General features: G+C 38.0%; 1 protein-coding gene across 5 annotated transcripts in view; it reads right to left on the reverse strand.

The window, feature by feature from the left end:
- The window catches only part of UVRAG (UV radiation resistance associated), a 291,490-nt gene that overhangs the window by 131,860 nt on the left and 140,496 nt on the right, over window positions 1–19,134 (reverse strand). For all 5 annotated transcript variants that reach the window (XM_059708402.1, XM_059708401.1, XM_059708404.1 and 2 more), the window contains 3 exons: window positions 7,463–7,547; window positions 5,753–5,840; window positions 4,563–4,623 (listed from right to left, as the gene is read on the reverse strand). In XM_059708402.1, the coding sequence (XP_059564385.1) occupies window positions 4,563–4,623; window positions 5,753–5,840; window positions 7,463–7,547 (234 nt within the window). The remainder of the gene's footprint in view (window positions 1–4,562; window positions 4,624–5,752; window positions 5,841–7,462; window positions 7,548–19,134) is intronic.

Raw genomic sequence — 19,134 nt, forward strand, 5'->3', positions numbered from 1 at the left:
GGAAAATGTGAGCTCATGTGGTTAATTACGGCCATTGCTGGCCACAAAACCTCAGATGTCACATTCTGTTGCCAATCACTTTAGCTAAAAAACCAAAAGGTTTAAGGTTTCCAGCATTCCAAGATCTAAAAGACTTTTTACCTGCCAAAGCCAAAACCTGGCTCTCTGGGGTGTACTTTTCCAGTAAGCATGAATGACGTCCCTAACACCTAATGCAGAGCAGAGGTCTGTCTGTGTTCCTTGTGCTGCTCTGGGGGTTAGAAAGGTCACAGATGATAGTTTTGTCGGTGAGAAGTTGGAGGGGGAGTTCAGGGAGGAACAGGAATAAACTGTAAGACTCAGGTACATAAAAAAAAAAAAAATCCTAAAAAAAAACACAATGTTTTAAGTGGTTTCAAACAAAATAAAAATCTGCAATTTCCTCATAATAAATATTTCTGATTTGTTTTTTAAATGCTGGTGGTTACTTAGGGTTGCAGCTGTTGTGCAACTTTTTGATAATAAATTCCACAAATACACACTCTCCATGACATTATAAATTAATTCAAATGTCTCTTTGACTTATATGCTGGACAATGTTTAAATGCATCCATGTACAATAAGTGATCTAAAAGCTCTTACCATCCTGCCTTCCCAATCACTGAGGCAGCTGATTCGATAAGGAACCAAGCACCCACTGATCCAGACAGGACAAAATATTTAAGACTCTAATCACTGCCACAGCATCTATGGAATCATTCCATGTTCTCAATGAGACACTGTTTGACATATGGACTCTCCTTTCCAAGAAATCATGCCTGCATAAAGGGATACAGACACAGAAGGAAATCTGGGTCTCATTACCACAAAAGGCTCTGGTATTATGGATTACTTAAAAAGACACACAAACTTTTTTTATATATATAAGAAATGTCTCTGTCAATGGAACTCAAATGAATACCTTCACCGGACAACTTACTCCCGTTGGGTGCAGGTCTCTTTGACATATTCTAACAGTAAGTTACCCATTTAGAAAGGCACAGTAAATTTGGGGGCACTGTGGCGGAGTTTCCCTAACAGTATTAAGCCATGCAATGTAAAGTCTATCCCAGCAAAGTCTCACGAATCACATAGGACAACCAGTTTGGAATTCCTTCACTAGAGTCTCACCGAGAATGCATCTGTTACAGAACACTACAGGCTGGCAGAAGTTTGGAAGAGGTTATTACTTAAAACAAGGAAGAAAAGTGCATCATGACAGGAATAATATGTACCTTAAAATCGGGCTGACCAGAGATGACTTTAGTTCTGGCACTGGTTATCATGAGTCTTTGGAAAAATTAACTAATCTCTCTGAGCCTCAATTTTCTTGTCTTAAAAAAAAAAAAATGGAATGTAATTTCTTCTCTCACAGAACATTTAATTAACAAGATAGCATTGTGCATGATATTCCCTATCATATTTCTACTCACCCAGTCTAAAATGTCCTGCTACCCTTCTCTCAACAGGGGAATACTATTTCATTTTTTTAAGACACCTCAGCCACCAATTTTGCTAAAAAGGCTTTTCTGATCCCCTCCTGATAGACTGATTATGCCCACTTCTTTGAGTCTCATGTACCTGGGATAATTTCTAAATGCCTGACACAGAGTATGAATGCAATAAATATTTCTTGATTGGCTTGATTACAAGTGGGATAGCCTCAACTGGACTGAAACTTCACTGAGGTAGGATCAATGTCTTAATCATTTTTGTATACCTCAGCACCTGGCACAGTAGATGACACACACAGGGCACTCAGTACATTGAGTATATGGAAATGCCTTGCAGAATGCTAACATACAATTCTAAAGTCCAATACCACCATATGTGCTTCTTAAAATGTCTGATTCCTAGGAGTTATGGGGCATGAATAGGGCCTTAGAGTGAAAGTAAATACTTATTTCATTTTATCTCCCATTTCACTTTTCAGCAAGTGCACTAAAAAGCTGAACTTCTATTTTAAAGAGTATGAAGAATTTATTCAGCTTGTTGGGCATACACAAAGCACAGGTAACTAATAAAAGCTATGAAAAACTAGGAAACAAACAACGTCAAAGAAAACAAAAACAGAATCAAGAAATGTCCCAGAGTAGATTAAGGTGACAGTCACCAATACTGATATTCCTGCTTCCCTTACTGCCTCCCTTCAAATCATTCTGCTTTTAGCAGCCAGAGTAACTTTTAAAAACATAAATCAGCTCATATAATTCCCCTTTTGAAACCGTTCAGGGGTTTCCCACTCAACTGAGAATAAAATATTAAACTCCTTACAGTGGCCTCAGAGCCTTGGCTGACCTTTCCTATTTCTCCTGATATAACTCAACCTCTTGCTCACTATGCCCCGGCCACATAGGTCTGATTTGGGATTTTCCGTTCCCCTCCCCACGCCTCCCCTCCCTCCCCGCTTCTCCCCGCTCCTCCCTTCCCCCCTCCTTCTTCTCCCTCCCCCCTCTCCCCTCCCCATCCCTCCCCTCCTTCTTCTCCCTCCCCCCTCTCCTCTCCCCTCTCCTCCCCTCCCCTCCCCTCCCCTCCTCTCCTCTCTCTCTCTCTCTCTCTCTTTTCCCTCCCTCCCCTCCTTCCTTGCTTCCTTCCCTCTCCTTCTTTCCTTCCTCTCTCTTGTAACTAATTTCAAGTGCATTTATATGAGCACTTTAAAAGGAAAAGCATTTTCAAATGTTATCTCGTTCAATCATCACAATGAATTGGAGATGTAGATATTACCTCATTTTTTACAGGTCAAGAAAGTAAGCTCTGAGAGATTACATAACTGCCCAAAATACAGGTCTTTTCTCCCAATCCCCTCACCCTGAGTTTTTTTAGATTTATCAAGCCCATTACTGCATCCTGACCTTTGTACTTGCTGCCCCTCTTCTAAGTAATGCTCTCCCCAACTGTAATATAGTTGACTCCTTTTAGCTTCAACTTTTCTGTTAAATGCTTCTCCTCAGAGAGCTGTTCTCTGCTTTATCTAACATAGGTTCCTTTATTGTCTAAGATAGCATATTCCTTTACTAAATACTTGTTACATACTTATTTTCTTATTTATTAGCTCAATAGGCTGTGTATGCTCCATGAAAGGAGAGAACATATTTTTCTATCATCATATCCTCAAAACTCAGCACAGTACCTGAGTTGAATTAATATTTTTTTAATAAATGAATGTTCTGAGTCCCTGGAACCTGGCATAGGGCTCAAGGTACTCGGTAGCTTTGTAAATAGATGAATGAGGAAAAAGATGTGTCATGGGCTTTAAGACACCATAACTTTGCCTAAAGTCAACATGAAAGCACATTTGTATGACTTACAGAAATTGGAAGGAACACTGCACAATGAAAACCAGGTAAATCCCACCTAGATTATTACCCAGCTTTGTGGTCTCTGGCAAATCACTGAACAGCTCATTTACGCACTGTAAAATGAGACTGTACCACCTTCCTTATGGGTTTCCTATGTTTGTTTTTGTAAAGATTAAAGATAAGGCAAGATAGCATGCTTTTATAGATATAATCTCACAACGTGAATCAATATGTTCATACTATCAATTAGGAAATCAGCTCAAAGCGTAGATGGCTTGCTCCAAATTACATGGTTTCTGAAAGTGAACAAGGATTGAATACAGGGTTTCCACTCCTGTTTTACCACTCTTCTTTTATCATGTCCCAACTACTTGCTGTAAAGGCCAATAGAGGTAATAAATTAAAATAGTCTTAAATGTTAAAGGACCATAAATAACAACATTTCCTTTATAGGGAAATGGAAGGACATCCCAACCAAAACTGGTAATGCTCTATGTTTAATAATTTCTCCCAAAAAGATAATATGCTAGCTTTGAAAATAATTTATAAAGCTATTTAACAGGCCCAAAGCACTGTGTAGACTAGGGGGGAAATGCTACTTTGCTAACAATAAAAAAAATATTTTATTGCCAAGTTCTTTTCTTTGGCATACTGGTAAAGAGAATAGGAAAATTAAATAGTTTAAAATCAGCAATTATAGTATATATCATAGTATATAGTATGAATCATAGTATATATTATCTTTAATATAAATTTTTTAATTAAAAGAGAACAGAATTTGACAGAACAACTTTAACCTGTCATAGTGGAAATGTAAAAAAATTAAATTTCCGAATACATTTCACATCAGCAGAAATATGATTTTCTAAATAACAACAGATTAATGTTTGTTATTCTCTGCTCCCAACCACATACAAATTTGTCATGAAAATGAAAGCAAAAGAATAGGGAGGATATAAGTATTCTTACATACCCCACTGTCTAATTTTCTTAAAGCCCTTTAAAAAATATTTTAAGTTTCAAATATAATGTGCAACTATTCTTTTCCCCATGATTAGACCAAATGGCCTTTTAAGTCTATCAGGGAATCTGAATCTATATACTTACAACTGGGAAGGGACAAAAGGTCCAAGACCGTTCTGGTGAAAGGCTAGGCAACAACATTTTAAGATATCTCTATTTTTCCCTGCAACATACTCATATCCTATACACAGCAAATACTTAGAAGTAAAAGAAATAAAATACCTTGGAAGTCTTCAGAATTGGGCAATTTGACACCACATACAAAATAATCCTTATGCTCATTCTGTGAATACAACCAAAGAATGAAATTAACTGTTTTTACGTATAAAGCAAAGTAACTCGAAGTCAAATCTCCAAGAATTAAATAAGTCAGTGTTAATTCAAAGACAATATTGTCCTAGACTTAAAATATTATCATAATTGTTGAAGCTGGGTGATTAGTACATGATGATTCATTATACCACTATATATTTATATACTTGAAATTTTCTATAATATAAATATTTAAAACATCACGTCTAAGCAAAAAGCCATATAAAAATTTTATCATAAAAATATCCTTTTCCCAATTCATAGCTATAAATGAAAAATCTTAAATAGAATTAATAAGATTTATGAGCAATCTAAAATCCTATTAACTTTCCTCTCAAAATATTAGTCTTTTAAATGAAAAATTAGTCTTCATTCAAAAAACACATCAAATTTAGCAGATATGGTTCTCTAAAAAGAATCTAGTCAGTTTTAATAAAGTTTTACTTTTTGCATTCACTCCAAGAAACTAGATTAAAGAACTTAACAGTCTGACAGGAATATCTGAAATAATACTAATAAATATAAATTAACTAGTAATCATATTCTTTAAGGAGAGACATGTACTGTGTTTGCATGTATGTATCAGAAATGGTGGTAGTTGAGCCTGGCCAGTGCAGCTTAGTGGTTGAGTATCGACACATGAACCAAGAGGTCACTGGTTCGATTCCTGGTCAGGATATATGCCCAAACATAGGGCTTGACACCCAGTAGAGGGTGTGTAGGAGGCAGCCAATTGATGTTTCTCTCTCATCGATGTTTCTATCTCTCTATCCCTCTCCCTTCCTCTCTCTAAAAATCAGTAAAAATATATTTTAGAAAAAGAAATGGTGGTAGCTGATAATGTGTTTGAGTGAAAAGATCCTAAAGATTTTGGTATTCTTTCAGACGAAGATGAGCACATCCCTCCAACAAATTGGTATGAAAAATTAATGGTGGAACTTAATGCCAACCAAATCTAAATCTATTTTTAAAATGGATATTAGCTCCTGAATGAAATCATGACAGAGCATATGACTAAGACTAGAGCAATGGGTTTTTTCATTGAGAGGAAATTTCAAATAGAAATCATCTTTTAAAACAAAACAACATTTGAAACTTACCAAATCAATTGGGTAAATGTAGGAAAGCTCAGATAGTAACTGCCTGCAACGAATTGTCAACTGAGCATTAGTCTTCAGAAAAAGTTCTCTAAGGAGAAGAAAAAAAGTACATTTGTTAAAAAAAAAAAATGCTTACAGGCTTTCAAACATTTATTTCCACATAACTGACACAGAAAAAGATTGTACAGTCTACTAGTAGACTAGGCCATAGAAACTTAGCAGTAGAGGCAAGAATAATATCTAACATACATCCTTACCTATCTCTAACTACTATCAACCAAGCCAACTCTATACATACTGAGGCCTAGTATATGTGTATACCCTTTAAGGGATGTAAAGGGTATAAATCCTCACTGACTGAGCACCTGCTACTATATGCCAGGAGCTTTAAAAGGGCTTTATTTAATTATTATAACAACGCTATTAGGTTAATTTTATTATATCAATTTTATAAACAAGGAAACAAGGTTTAAAGAGGACCTATAAGGCAACCACCATCTCATTTAATATGATTTCAGGATATATCATCCATCTAGTAGTTCCTTAAAAAAACATTTTATTTTTCACTTACAACTACATGTTACAACTACCTCAAAAAAACTGCTGCCAGGTTAGGAAAATAATTTAAGAAAAAGAACAGACAAGCAAAAACTGCAGCATGAGATGATGAAGCTCTTCTTTTGAACTACTCAAGAAACATAAACAACAGATGAAACACCTACAGTACAAATACCTGTTCAACTGTATTAAGAATGTAAGGGGAAAAAGCATTTAGGAGAAGCTGTCGGTCAAAGTGAAATGTAAACGTAGTTGTATAATGCAAACATCACTGAAGACATAGAGGATCTAATTCTGCTTTCCTAGTGAGTTGGACAAAGAGTAACTCCCAAAAGCCTTGCTTTTCTATCTGCTAGCTGAGAGGAACAGACTAGGTGAAATCCAAGGTTCTTTCTGGGTCTAACATGCTCAAGTCTTCAATTGCTAAGGTTTTTTAAGAAAAATGCAGGATGAAATTACTTTCCTGAAAGAAAAACACACAAATGAGTAAGGATGAGCAAAAGAATAGAGGAGGCAACAAATTGAGCATGTGCTAGAAAAAAAATAGAGAAGAAGCATTAGCATTTGTTAAGTGAATGTTGTGGAGTGACTAAAATTAGCTACAGTGATATAGCACCAATTTATTAAAGGTTATTTGAAAGCTAAGCAAAACAATCACCATAGCTCTTAAAAAAAGAAAAAATTTTTGGTAAAAATAGAGGAGAGGTCTGATAACGTGGAGGATAAACTGGAAAGATGGAGAGAATGATGTGAGAGAGATCATCTAGGAGCTGTTGAGGTAATCCAAATGAGCTAACATTAAACAGCAGTAAATCTAAAGAAATTACTGAAGAAAAAACTATCAACTCTACTACATGTTGAAGACAGGAAGAGGAGAAGATTCAGACATCAAGTCATGGTGCTATGGCCTTGAAAACTACAACAGTTCTCATTTCTGATTATGAGTATATACTAGGAGCTTTAATAACCGCCTCTATCAGTGTATGAGACATAGTAAATGCTTAATAAATATTTGTTGAATAAAAGAATATGTCCCTGAGGTATGTAGAATACAAATTAATAACAGCAGTTTTTAAAGAATCCTACTTTTCCAAATCCTATCCTCAAAGTAAACTTGACACTCACAACAATTATTCTCAGAGTTTCATTTACCTTTTCGCAGTACACTCTTTCCTCAACTCATTTAGGGATTCCTTCTGGAGTTGAAGCTTGAGGTGCTCAGTTGAAAACGTACTGCCTAGAGGGAGATGGAAGAAGACAAGTCCACATGTAATAGTGCAGAGAGAGATGCTCAATCACAACCAAATGGGCACAGCCCAGTCACGACTGTGAGAGGGAAATAAAGAGTTAAAAGGCAAAATAGGTTGGGGATAGAGGTCTTCTGGAGGGGATTAACTGGAATAAATTTCCCTATTGGTTTAATTTTTATAAACGTTCAGCCTCTAGCAGCTGTCAGGGAGTGAGTGTCTAAGATTCCCTGCGTACAGATTTCTGGATTGTTGACCAATAAACCCTGGAGAGATTTCAAAATTCAAACAACTTCATTTTTTTTAAAGTGGCTATGAACTCTGGGTGTTAATGATGATTCACTAAAAGTTCATCAATTGTAACAAACGTATCACTCTGGTGGGGGATGTTGACAATGGGGGAGGCTGTACACATGTGGGGGCGTATGAGAATTCTCTGTGCCTTTTGCTCAATTTTGCTATGAACCTAAAACTGCTCTAAAAAATAAAGTTCATTTTTTAAGTGGTTAATTTCTGTTCTACCAAAAATGCTATATAACAACATTACTATAAGTTGTTACTATCATGTTATTCATAAGTATATGTAGCTTTAGTTAAAATCACATGTGCAGGAAATGTATATTGCTTTTTCCATATTATGTCACAAGCATTTTTACATGTCTACAGATAATCTGAGTTATGATGTTTAATGGATGTATAAAATTCAATTCCATGGATGTGAATGATATGAATATTCCACATTTTAACTGATACCCCATACCTTAATCTTAATACAGGACATTTAATTTTCTTTAAGTGCTTGCTGTAGCACTGCAATGATTAATATTTGTGTTTATGTGTCTAATTTTTTGTATTTATATCAATTTTGGAACTTCCATTTATGTTTATGTGATCACAAAATTCTTTTACATCTTCCTACTCTAAGAAAACGAGGGCGTCTTACATTCTTGACAATCCAAGCCTGCCTGATAATTCCAGCAGTCCTGAAGCATAGAGAAAGTCTTAGATCCTGATAGCACTAAGTTCTAGATTTTACAAAGGACTTTAGTTTCATGAACTCTGATCCAACAGGAAAGGGTGCTCTATACTCTTTTGCACATCTTCTATAGGGAGGAACAAGAAAAAGATTAACTGACCAAGTAGTACTAAATTTATCAACCTAGGTAATTTCATTAACGTCTCTACGGACTTCAACTATAGTTAAGTGACAGTAAGTTGGTAGCTCTGCCTCCAAAATATAACTTAATCAAGGAACACCACCTATCTTCTTTAGCTCCAATATAATCCCACTCCAAATCTTCAACCTCAACAATTTCAGAAAACATTTAGGTTAATAACTTCCACCCTCCACACCATGTACTTTCTACCAGAATGCACACAAATTCTTCTACCACTACAGAAATTTGCAATATTATTCTTCATAGATAAATTAGGCTGCTTCAACTCTAATATTGCTGGTGAAACCACAAATAGGGACAAGACAGATCCAGGCTTCAAGAAGCAAATGTATAGGGTGTCCCAAAATTCACGCAAGATTTGAATTTTGCGTGAGCATTAACAACAACACCAAAAAATAAAAGCCTAATTGTACTTGGTTTATTGAATCAGATTCTAATATCTGTTGCCCTTTGATTTCAATCCCTTCAATTCGATAAGCATTACCAAGTACCAATTATGGCCCAGGAGCAGGGACAATGAAGACCAATGAAGACCATGGCTTTGCATATGTGCCAGCAAAGCCATGGAGGCCATTTACCCGATGTGCTATTCCATACATAACCCTATACTGTATACTTTATGAATCAATAAAAAATTTACAATTTTTAATTATAAACCTGTGTTTTCTATCAAAATTACTTCTTGCATGAATTTTGGGACACCCTATATATACCCTCCTCAGTTTTGAAGACTCTCCAGAACATATTACATGACCAAAATGGGGGCAAGGGGGAGACTTGCAGAGTGAAGGAAAATTAAAATTTAAGACTATATTAGCCAGCCAACATATAGGGTAAAAAATTGACAATAGGTAAATCAGGATGAAGAATATAATATAGGTGATCTCTGTACTCTTCTTATTCTTATAATTTCTCCGTAAGTTTTACATGATTTCCGAAATAAAAAATAAAAGAGTTGATCCAAACCCAGAAAGGGGTCATCTGCAAGGCTATGGTTTTCCACAGGCGTTAGAAGGCACACTGGCACCATCTCTCCAAAACATACCAGGCTCAATTTTCTATCAAAAGGCAATACACCTCATTGGTTATTAGTGGAGTCTGGAACAGAGATCTGGAACAGAGCTAAAACTGCATTTAGCTAGGCTCATACAGAGAAGAGCTAACTAAGTATTTGAAGATATCTCAAAAAATAACCAAAATTCCAATAGTCACTTTATAAGGAGTAATAACACTGAGGCAATGATGTGCCCAATCTCTTTAGATGTTGTTCAGGTTATATATCACCATAGATAGAAGGCTGTTCCCAGGTTTCTAATGTCTCTTCTCCATCTGTCCCGCCTTGGGAAAAATCCAATTTTGTTTTCATTAAGCCCAGAAATAGGGCCAATGTCTAGAGATTGTGTGCCATGTCAAAGTTCAGTTCAGTTCCTGGCTGTGCTATGGCCGGCTGGTGCTGCTCTGTCCAGTACCCAGGCTGGGCTTGGAGACTACTTGAGGTCCACACAGCTATGAGCCACACAGCTGCTAGGGCACATGGCTGCTACAGAGACAGTGTGTGAACAAACCCGGCAAGCCTGTTACCAGAGAGAAAGCTTCTTTGTTTTTTGTTTTTATTTTTTTAAATTTTGTTTTATTGCTTAAAGTATTACAAAGAGTATTACATATGTCTCCTTTTTTTTTTTCCCTTGAGCGTACCCCAGCCTCCCCTACCCCCAGTGTCTTCTGTCCATTGGTTATGCTTATATGCATGCATACTAGTCCTTCGGTTGATCCTTACCCCGCCCGCCACAACCCTCCCCAGCCTTCCAGCTGTAGTTTGACAGTCTGTTCGATGCTGCTCTGCCTCTGTATCTATTTTTGTTCATCAGTTTATAATGGTCTTTATTATCCATAAATGAGTGAGATCATGTGGTATTTTTCTTTCATTGACTGGCTTATTTCACTTAGCATAATGCTTTCCAGTTCCATCCATGCTGTTGCAAATGGTAAGAATTCCTTCTTTTTTATAGCAGCATAGTATTCCATTGTGTAGATGTACCACAGTTTTCTAATCCATTCACCTGCTGATGGGCACTTAGTCTGTTTACAAATCTTAGCTATGGTAAATTGTGCTGCTATGAACATAGGGATGCATATATCCTTTCTGATTGGTGTTTCTGGTTTCTTGGAGAAAAATTCTTTGTTAAGTTGTGATTATATTATCACTAGGGGCCGGGTGCACGAATTCATGCATGGGTGGGGTCCCTTGGGTTGGCCTGTGGGGATGCGGCCAAAACCCTCAGTCCAATGCTGCCTGCCACTCCTGCCTGCCACTCTTGCTCATCCCAGCCCCAGTGTACCTGCTGCAGGCTCACGCCCAGTCAGTCCCAATCTGGAGAGGCTCATGCTGCTGCAGCAGCACTCATCAGCCAGCTGTGGGCCCTGCCTCTGGCGCCCGCCAGAGGTAGGGGGGCGGGGGGGAGGGAGGCCAGGGGCAGGACACCATAGGCCCTTCTGGTGGGTGGTGGGACACACTTGCTGGCCCGGGATCCGGGATCCAGGATCCATCCTGCTGATATTCGCGCTGGTTGTCGGAAGCCACCTGGTGGCCACTTCTATATCGTTTCTTCCTTGTAGAGCATCTAGGGAGGGGAAGCAGCTGCAGATAGTGCTGGCAGCACCAGTCTGTATGGGTGCCTGGCCCATGCTCCAGAGATTGAACCTGCAGGACTACTGAGGGAGTGAGTGGCTGCTAACCGGCTGGTGGGCCACTGGGACGGATAGGTCAGCTGAGTGGCGCTCCCACTGGGGGGGCGCACTGACCACCAGAGGGCAGCTCCTGCATTGAGCATCTGCCCCCTGATGGTCAGTGTGCATCATAGCGACCGGTTGTTCGGTCGTTTGATCACTTACGCTTTTATATATATAGATGGCTTGGGAAAGACCAGGATTTTCTTCAAGTTAACCAATCAACTTCCCAAGCTTTCATAGACTTCTGATGGATCCACCACCTAACCAATCTATTTCCTAAATCTTCTGGGGTTCTGTGCTCCTTATCCAATGCAATCCTTTTCCCAGGCTAGACAAACAGGCCTCTATGGTTGCCATCTCGGCTCCTCATGCCTCATAGAAGCACTTTCCCCCATTCTCTGAGCCAGTGGACCTGGGAGATTGAAAAGTCAGTTCTTCCTCCCTATATAGGTTGCAGGGAAATGCTGCAATCCCCTGGGGTTTGTGAAGTGGTAGCTTCTTGGTTAAGCAGGCGTATGCTCCCTAGTTGATTATGCTTAATAATGTCTGATTTCCTTTGCTCCCTTCCTTTATTTTATTTTTTTACTTTTTTTTTCTGAGAGGGAGAGGGAGAGCGCGATAGAAACATCAATGGTGAGAGAGAATCATTGATCAGCTGCCTCCTGCACACCCCACACTGGGGATCAAGCCCACAACCCAGGCATGTGCTGTGACCAGGAATTGAACTGCAACCTCCTGGTTCCTAGGTAGATACTCAACCACTGAGCCATGCCAGCAGGGCTGCTCCCTTCCTTTATTAATCTTTAGCTACCTATGCTAACAATATCACATGTAGAATCATTGATGTCCACGTATATGTCCCACTTACCTAAATTTTCATACAGATTTAACATTGATTGGTATCTTCTGCTTGAATCAATCTTTACTATGGTTGCAAAATATAACATTCCAACTTCAGTACTCCCTTCATATCTATTAGTCAGCACTCTGCACTCTTCTCAAAGCAAGAGACCTCCCTTTTTCATTAGCAACCTTTTATCAATATGGAACTATGAATTTCATGTTTTCAATGATTTATATTTACACCATTTTTAGTGCTCAAGTGGTGCCAGATTTGGCCAGTGAAACTCTCTTCAGCCTTGCCCCAGTGTCTTTCTGACATGCTACAATTGTGTTACTCAAAATATTACTTATCATTTTAATTTCTGTAGGAGCTGTAGTGATGTTTCCTCTCTCATTACTGATATTGGAAATTTGTGCTTTCTCTTTTTTTATTTTGTCTGGAGGCTTATCAATTTTATTAACTTTCAAAGAACACCTTTTGGTTTCATTGATAGTCTTTACTCTTTTTTTGTTTGCAATTTCACTAATTTCTGCCCTTGATTATTTCCTTCTATTTGATTTGAGTTTAAGTTGCTCTTCTTTTCTAGTTGTTAAGGTACAAGGTTAAAGTATTGATAGAAGACCTTTTTTCTTTTCTGTTATAAGCATCAAATAACCTAAGTTCCCTCTGGGCTCGTATCCCTTTAAATGTTGAAATATTTTCATTTTCATTCAGTTCAAAATATTTTCTCATTGTCCTTTTTATTTCTTCTTTGACCTAAGATTTATATATGAGTGTGTTGTAAATTTCCCAGTATTTGGAATTTTTCAGACATCTTTCTACCAGTGATTTCTAGTTTCTGTTTTGGTGAGAGATGATACTTTCTATTATTCTGAGTCTTTTGTATTTGTTTTATTATACCAAAAATGGCCTAACTGAATGTTCCCTATGTACTTGAAAAGAAATGTACATTCTGCTGGTGCTCAGTAGAGTGGTCTGGTTAAGTTAGTTGACAGTGCTGTTAAGGTCTTCTTTCCTTATTTTCTCTCTACTAGGTCTATTAATTACTGAGAGATGCATGTTGTGGTTCCAACTAGTATTGTGGATTTGTCTATTTCTCCTTTCTGTTCTATTAGTTTCACACACACACACACACACACACACACACACACACACACACACACACGTATGGAAAAAGAGAGAGAGACAAAGAGAGGAGGGGGGCTCTACTGTTATAGTCATACATATTTATAATTGTTATGCCTTTTCATGAACTGACTTTTTCACCATTGTGATTTTTTTTTAATCCTCACCTTGAGGACATGTTTTTATTGATGAGAGAGAGAAACATCAATTGGGTGCCTCCCTCACGCACCCCAACTGGGGATCAAACCTCAACCTAGGTGTGTGTCCTGACTGGAAAGCGAACTTGCAACCTTTTTGGTATATGGGATACGCTCCAACCAACTACTTGTCTTCACTGTAGGTGGTACTTTAAAAAAAATCTTTGCCCAAGGATATGTTTTAGATAGAGGAAGGGTAAGAGACACATAGAGAGAAACATCAATGTGAGAGAAACATCAATCAGTTGCCTCCCATATGTGCCCTGACTAGGGATCAATCCCAAACCTTTTGGTGTACAAGCGACACTCCAACCAATACTCTTTATTCAGAAGTCTACTATGCCTGATGGTGCAAAAATAGGTTTACAGTTGTTCTTATGGAAAAATAACACAACAATAAATAATAACACAAGAATAAACTGTGGCCTGAATGGTGTGGCTCAGTGGTTGAGCATCGACCTATGAACCAGGACATTACAGTTCAATTCCCGGTCAGGGCACATGGGGGGGGGAGGGGAGGGAGGGGGGTGTATGCAGGAGGCAGTCAATCAATGATTCTCTCTCATAATTGATGTTTCTATCTCTTTGTTCCTCTCCCTTACTCTCTGAAGTCAATAAAAGTATATTTTTTAAAAAAGAATAAACTGTGTTTCACATACTCACAACTGTGAAACTACTTTTGCCCCACTCCATATATAGCCACTCCAGCCTTCTTTTGATTAGTATTTGCATGGCATACTATTTCCACATTTACCTTTAGTCTATGTCTTTATATTAAAAGTGGTTTTCTTGCAGATAGCATTTAGTTAGGCCTTTTTTTGATATTAAAATTCAAACAATCTCATTTTTAATTGCAGTATTTAGACCATTTACACTTAATATAATCATTGATATGTTTAAAGTTTACCATTTTGTAAGTTATTTTCTATATATTCCATCTATTCTTTGTTTCTTTATCCTGATTTTTTTATGCTTTTGAATTGAGTCTTTTTTTTTCTTTAATGATTCCCTCTTTGTTCCTTTTGGCTTATTCTTACCTCCATTTTGTTTTTTTGGTTTTTTTGTAGTTGCCCCAGAGTTTACAACATAGAATTTTAATTAATAAAGTCTACCTTCAAATAATATTATACCATTCATGTACAGTGTAAATCCCAAAAATAGTATACTCCTAATTCTTACCTTCCCCACTGTTCAAATTCTTCATACATCTTACTTTATGCATGTTATAAACCCCAAAACATTGCGATTTGTACATTTAAAAAAAAATCAATTGTCTTTTAGAGCAATGAAAAAATCAGAAAAAAAATGCCTTTATATCTTCATTTCAATCATTTCCAGTTTTTATGTAGAGCCATGTCTTTGTCTGGTATCCTATTCCTTTAACATTTCTGGGGTGTAGGAGTGCTGATAACGAATTATCTTTTTTCTTGTTTTTTTTTTTGGTCTAAACTTTTACATTTGTCTTCTTTTCTGATAATGAATTATCTTAGTTTTATCTGAAGGAGTCTCTTTGAGTTTCAGTTTGGGTAATTTCTATGACCTATCTTCAAGTTCAGTGATTCTTTCCTCAGTTGTATCATCTACTGACGAGACTGTCAAAGGCATTCTTTATCTCTGGTACTGTGTGTTTTTATTTATAGCATGTCCATTAGACTGTTTCTTATAGTTTCCATCTCTCAGCTGAAACTTACCATATGTTTGTATATGCTATCCACCTTTCCACAAAAGCCTGAAGCACATTAATCATAGTCATTTTAAATTCCCTCTCTGATAGTCCCAACATCTGAGTCATTTCTGAGTCTCTTTCTGTTAATTTCTTCTCTTGACGTTTTGTTAGTGGTGATGGTGGTGGTGGTGGTGATGGGTGATGGTTTTTTGTTTTGCTTTTCTTGTCTCAAAACTTTTGATTGAATCCTGAACACCAATTGCAGAGCAACAAAGAAAATGGTATGCTTCTTCTTCTACTTTTAATTTGGGGGTTAAGTCAATAAAGTCTGGTACTGAGCTGTATTTGGGTTTTGTTGCTGCCATGGTTACCTTCAGTGTAACACAACCTTCAAATTTCCTCTAACTTTTCCTTTTGAAGATGGTGGTGGTGGAGGGGATGGTGTGCTGCAGGTTTTTTTCAATGATGCTGTTCAGATTTAGGTATTCCCTGTACCTAAATAAGGGTGTCTCACCATGCTCTTGCCTCTCCTCAAGTGGTTAACTATTGTAGCTTGTTATTTTGTGCTTTCTAGCCTGGCTGGGAAGTTGGGTCGGAGTTTCTCTGCTGTCCTGATTAAGCCAGGCTTACCCTGTGTCTGTGTCCCTATGTTATCAAGGTAGGGCTTTCTCAATAATACTCTCCTTCCCCTATGGACAGGAGATTTCTAACTATCTAGATCTAACACAGTTTCCTGCCCCATCCCCAAGGACAGTGATTTTTCCGTTTTCTTCCTCCAGTCACAATAGGTTTTCACCTATGCCCTGGAGACTACAGGATTTGCAGGCCCTTCCCCAGAGGCTCAATGCTTTTGTTCTTAAGGAAGAAGCGTATGACTTTCTTGCAACAACATCCACTTCCCTCCTCTAGGCCTACACCACCAAGGGAGACTTTCCACGATTTTCTGCCCTGCCTCCAAGCTTTCTTGTGAACATCTGAGTTAGGTCCATGCAGAATAAACTGTGAGCAGGTGTGAACTGCCTTGTATCTGCTATAGTATCATAGCAGCCCACAATAGTGATCAGCAATTTGTTAAGAACTGTAGTTGAATTATTTTGCCTTTTATATGGTGACCCCAACTTCCTCCCGTGCTCTACCAGTGGTGAGTCAGTCCTCCCATTTGCCTCTCCTTGGAGATGCTGGTCTTTAGTTACATATCAGGTAACTTGGTTGCCCAGCAATCTTGATTCTCTGAGAGATTCAAGAAGAGCAGTAATTGTGTACATCATTTAGCTTCCTCTTGTTGACAGGGTGGAAGGGAAGCTCCTCCCATCTTTCTACATCCCTATGCAGAAGCTGGAAATCAAATCTGAGGATGTTAATTTGAGGCTTTTAAAGCTCTTCTCTGTTCTTTATATTTTCTCTTGGGTCAGCTATTCTGTTTGTTCAATTTCATCTCCTTCATACTGTTTTCCTCAAATATATGTCGACCCTTATTTTTTCCTTCAAACCCATTAACAAACACATGATTAGATTGCTTAGCAAATGTAATTAGTGTAGATTTTCTTTGACACTATAAAGATTTATTTATATAAAAGGCTTTACCCCTGAGTGCCAGCTCAGTGTAAGCAGGCAGGTCCTATTGACAATTAGGCTTTCTTTCAGAGTACATATGGTGAGAGAAGGTAGTACCTTTACTTTAAATCATTACAACTGTCAAATAAGAGAACTTGAGTTTGGGATTGTACAAATTTAGGGTATTTCAGTCCTAAGTAGAGCTGCCTTTCATGTTTTCCCTCTGGGTAGATTGTAAAAGTCTAGAATTAGGCTCTGCTCCACCTTTTTACGCCAAACATTCATACCATGGGACCTGACCAGGTCAAGAATCCATTATGTTTAGAAAGCAATTGGAGCAAATGTTATAGGAAGTTAGTCTAAATTCCTAGAGGAAAGAGAATGGGGCAGTAGGCCCAGCTTCCCTAATTACTGCTCACCATTCCTCCTCAATTCCACGTTGAGGTCCCTGAGAGCTCTACCAGAAACCCCCACAGCAGCATTTTCCATTTGTGCTCTGGGCTACAGTTTCTCTCTACTCCAGTTTATTCATCATACAATCCTATCTTCTTTGTGTCTTTGAAACTGTGTCAAAATCTTTGCTATTCTGATGGCACCTTCTTTTATTTTCACCATCACCATAGATTTACTCTTTATGCACATTTCTTTACTGTCTTATCAATGGGTAGGGGGAGGGAAAGCAAATGCACATGCTGTTTACAATGTTCCAAAACTGCTTTCTGAAATGTTTGGCCCTGCACACAGTAATGTTCCACTCTAAGATGAACCCTCTGTTTAGCAAGAACTCAAGTCAGGCAATTTTAATAACCAACGTCGATGCTGTTTCCTGTAAATCTAAAGCTAGCAAATATGAATTTTGCTCCCATCAAGAAAACAAAACACAGACTCTTGAGCCTCTCTCTCACCAGAGAGTTTGGTCTCAGACTGGCCAATGGCCAGCCCCTGTCAAAATTATAGTTAAAACCAATAAACTGTCATTCTTCTGGGTTTTCTACATCAAGTCAGATGACCAAAAAGCAATATACTTCAGCTATTTTAGTTTCCCTCCCTGCAGAAATGCCTTTTTTGTACTATGATTTATGATGTTGCCTTTCTCAAGGGTTAATAGATATTTCTTGCTGTAACTTTTGCAAAATTGCAATTGACTATTTCATTATGATATTTAATATCTAGCACATAAGAAACTGCATGCTAAATTCCTCTCAGAATTTAGTGCCAAGAGAAGACTTTTTTCTCCCTAAAGAACTGATATACTTCCTTATAACAGGCAATGAGAAGCAAATGATACTTTTCATAACTCTACACAATTGGCTCGACAGCTATGAAGGTCAGAGCTAATTTTAGTGCTTAAATACAATAGGCAGATCCTAGGGGAGGGAGTGAACTGTACTGAAAAGTCCATCAACTTAGGAAATCAGAAAGATCTGGGTTAAAATTCTATCTGTGCTACTTTAAGGACTGTAGATAAGTCCCAACTTCTCTGAACTTCATTTTCCTCATCTATAAAATGGGGATAATTTCACTTTTATTCAATAATTGCATCTCAACCTTTCCCCATGAAACTCCAAGTGGGCAGAGAAAATTACATAACTGGCCTGACTGATTTTACTTTAAAAATAACAACCACAAAGCACAAATAGGCACACTGTCCAGAAATTCTACAATTTCCTCATGAGTTTGCTTTCCCACTCTTGGAGATGACTATTCCATACATTATCCCAACTCCTTGAACCGCCCCTAGATCCAATACCTAATTACCTTGCCTCATACTAGCCTGACACAATAGGACTCGTCTACAGCCCTACTCACTACCTACTATGTACACTCACCGTACCCATGCCGCTTTCTTAGCCTTCTCCTCCTGTTCATGGAAAACTCCGTTATTGGACAGGAGCGGGCTGGAAGAGGCTAATGGGGGGAAGAGAACCTATGTAATACTTTCAACAATAAAGATTTTTTAAAAAGAAGTCAATACTCTTCATTTTATTTTAAATTCCTTCTCATCACATCTCATACTACTTTCTTCCTGTCCAGGTACAGTGGCCTCTTTCCTATTCTACAGTTCACGCCCTTCCTATGTCCAAGCCTTTTTACTTAGGTTCCTGTTGGTACTCCAGAAATTTTTATTTTGTAAGACTGAGCTCCTCAAGCAAACCTTTTCTGAGTAATCTCTGTAAAGATGGTCCCCCACATTTACATTTATCACTGAAGCTTGTTTCTAATACTTGCCACAATCTGATATTTATCCGTTGGCTTCTTATTGACTATCTTACCCACTAAGTA

The sequence above is a fragment of the Myotis daubentonii genome, chromosome 9 (assembly GCF_963259705.1).
Source record: "Myotis daubentonii chromosome 9, mMyoDau2.1, whole genome shotgun sequence".
NCBI lineage: Eukaryota > Metazoa > Chordata > Mammalia > Chiroptera > Vespertilionidae > Myotis > Myotis daubentonii.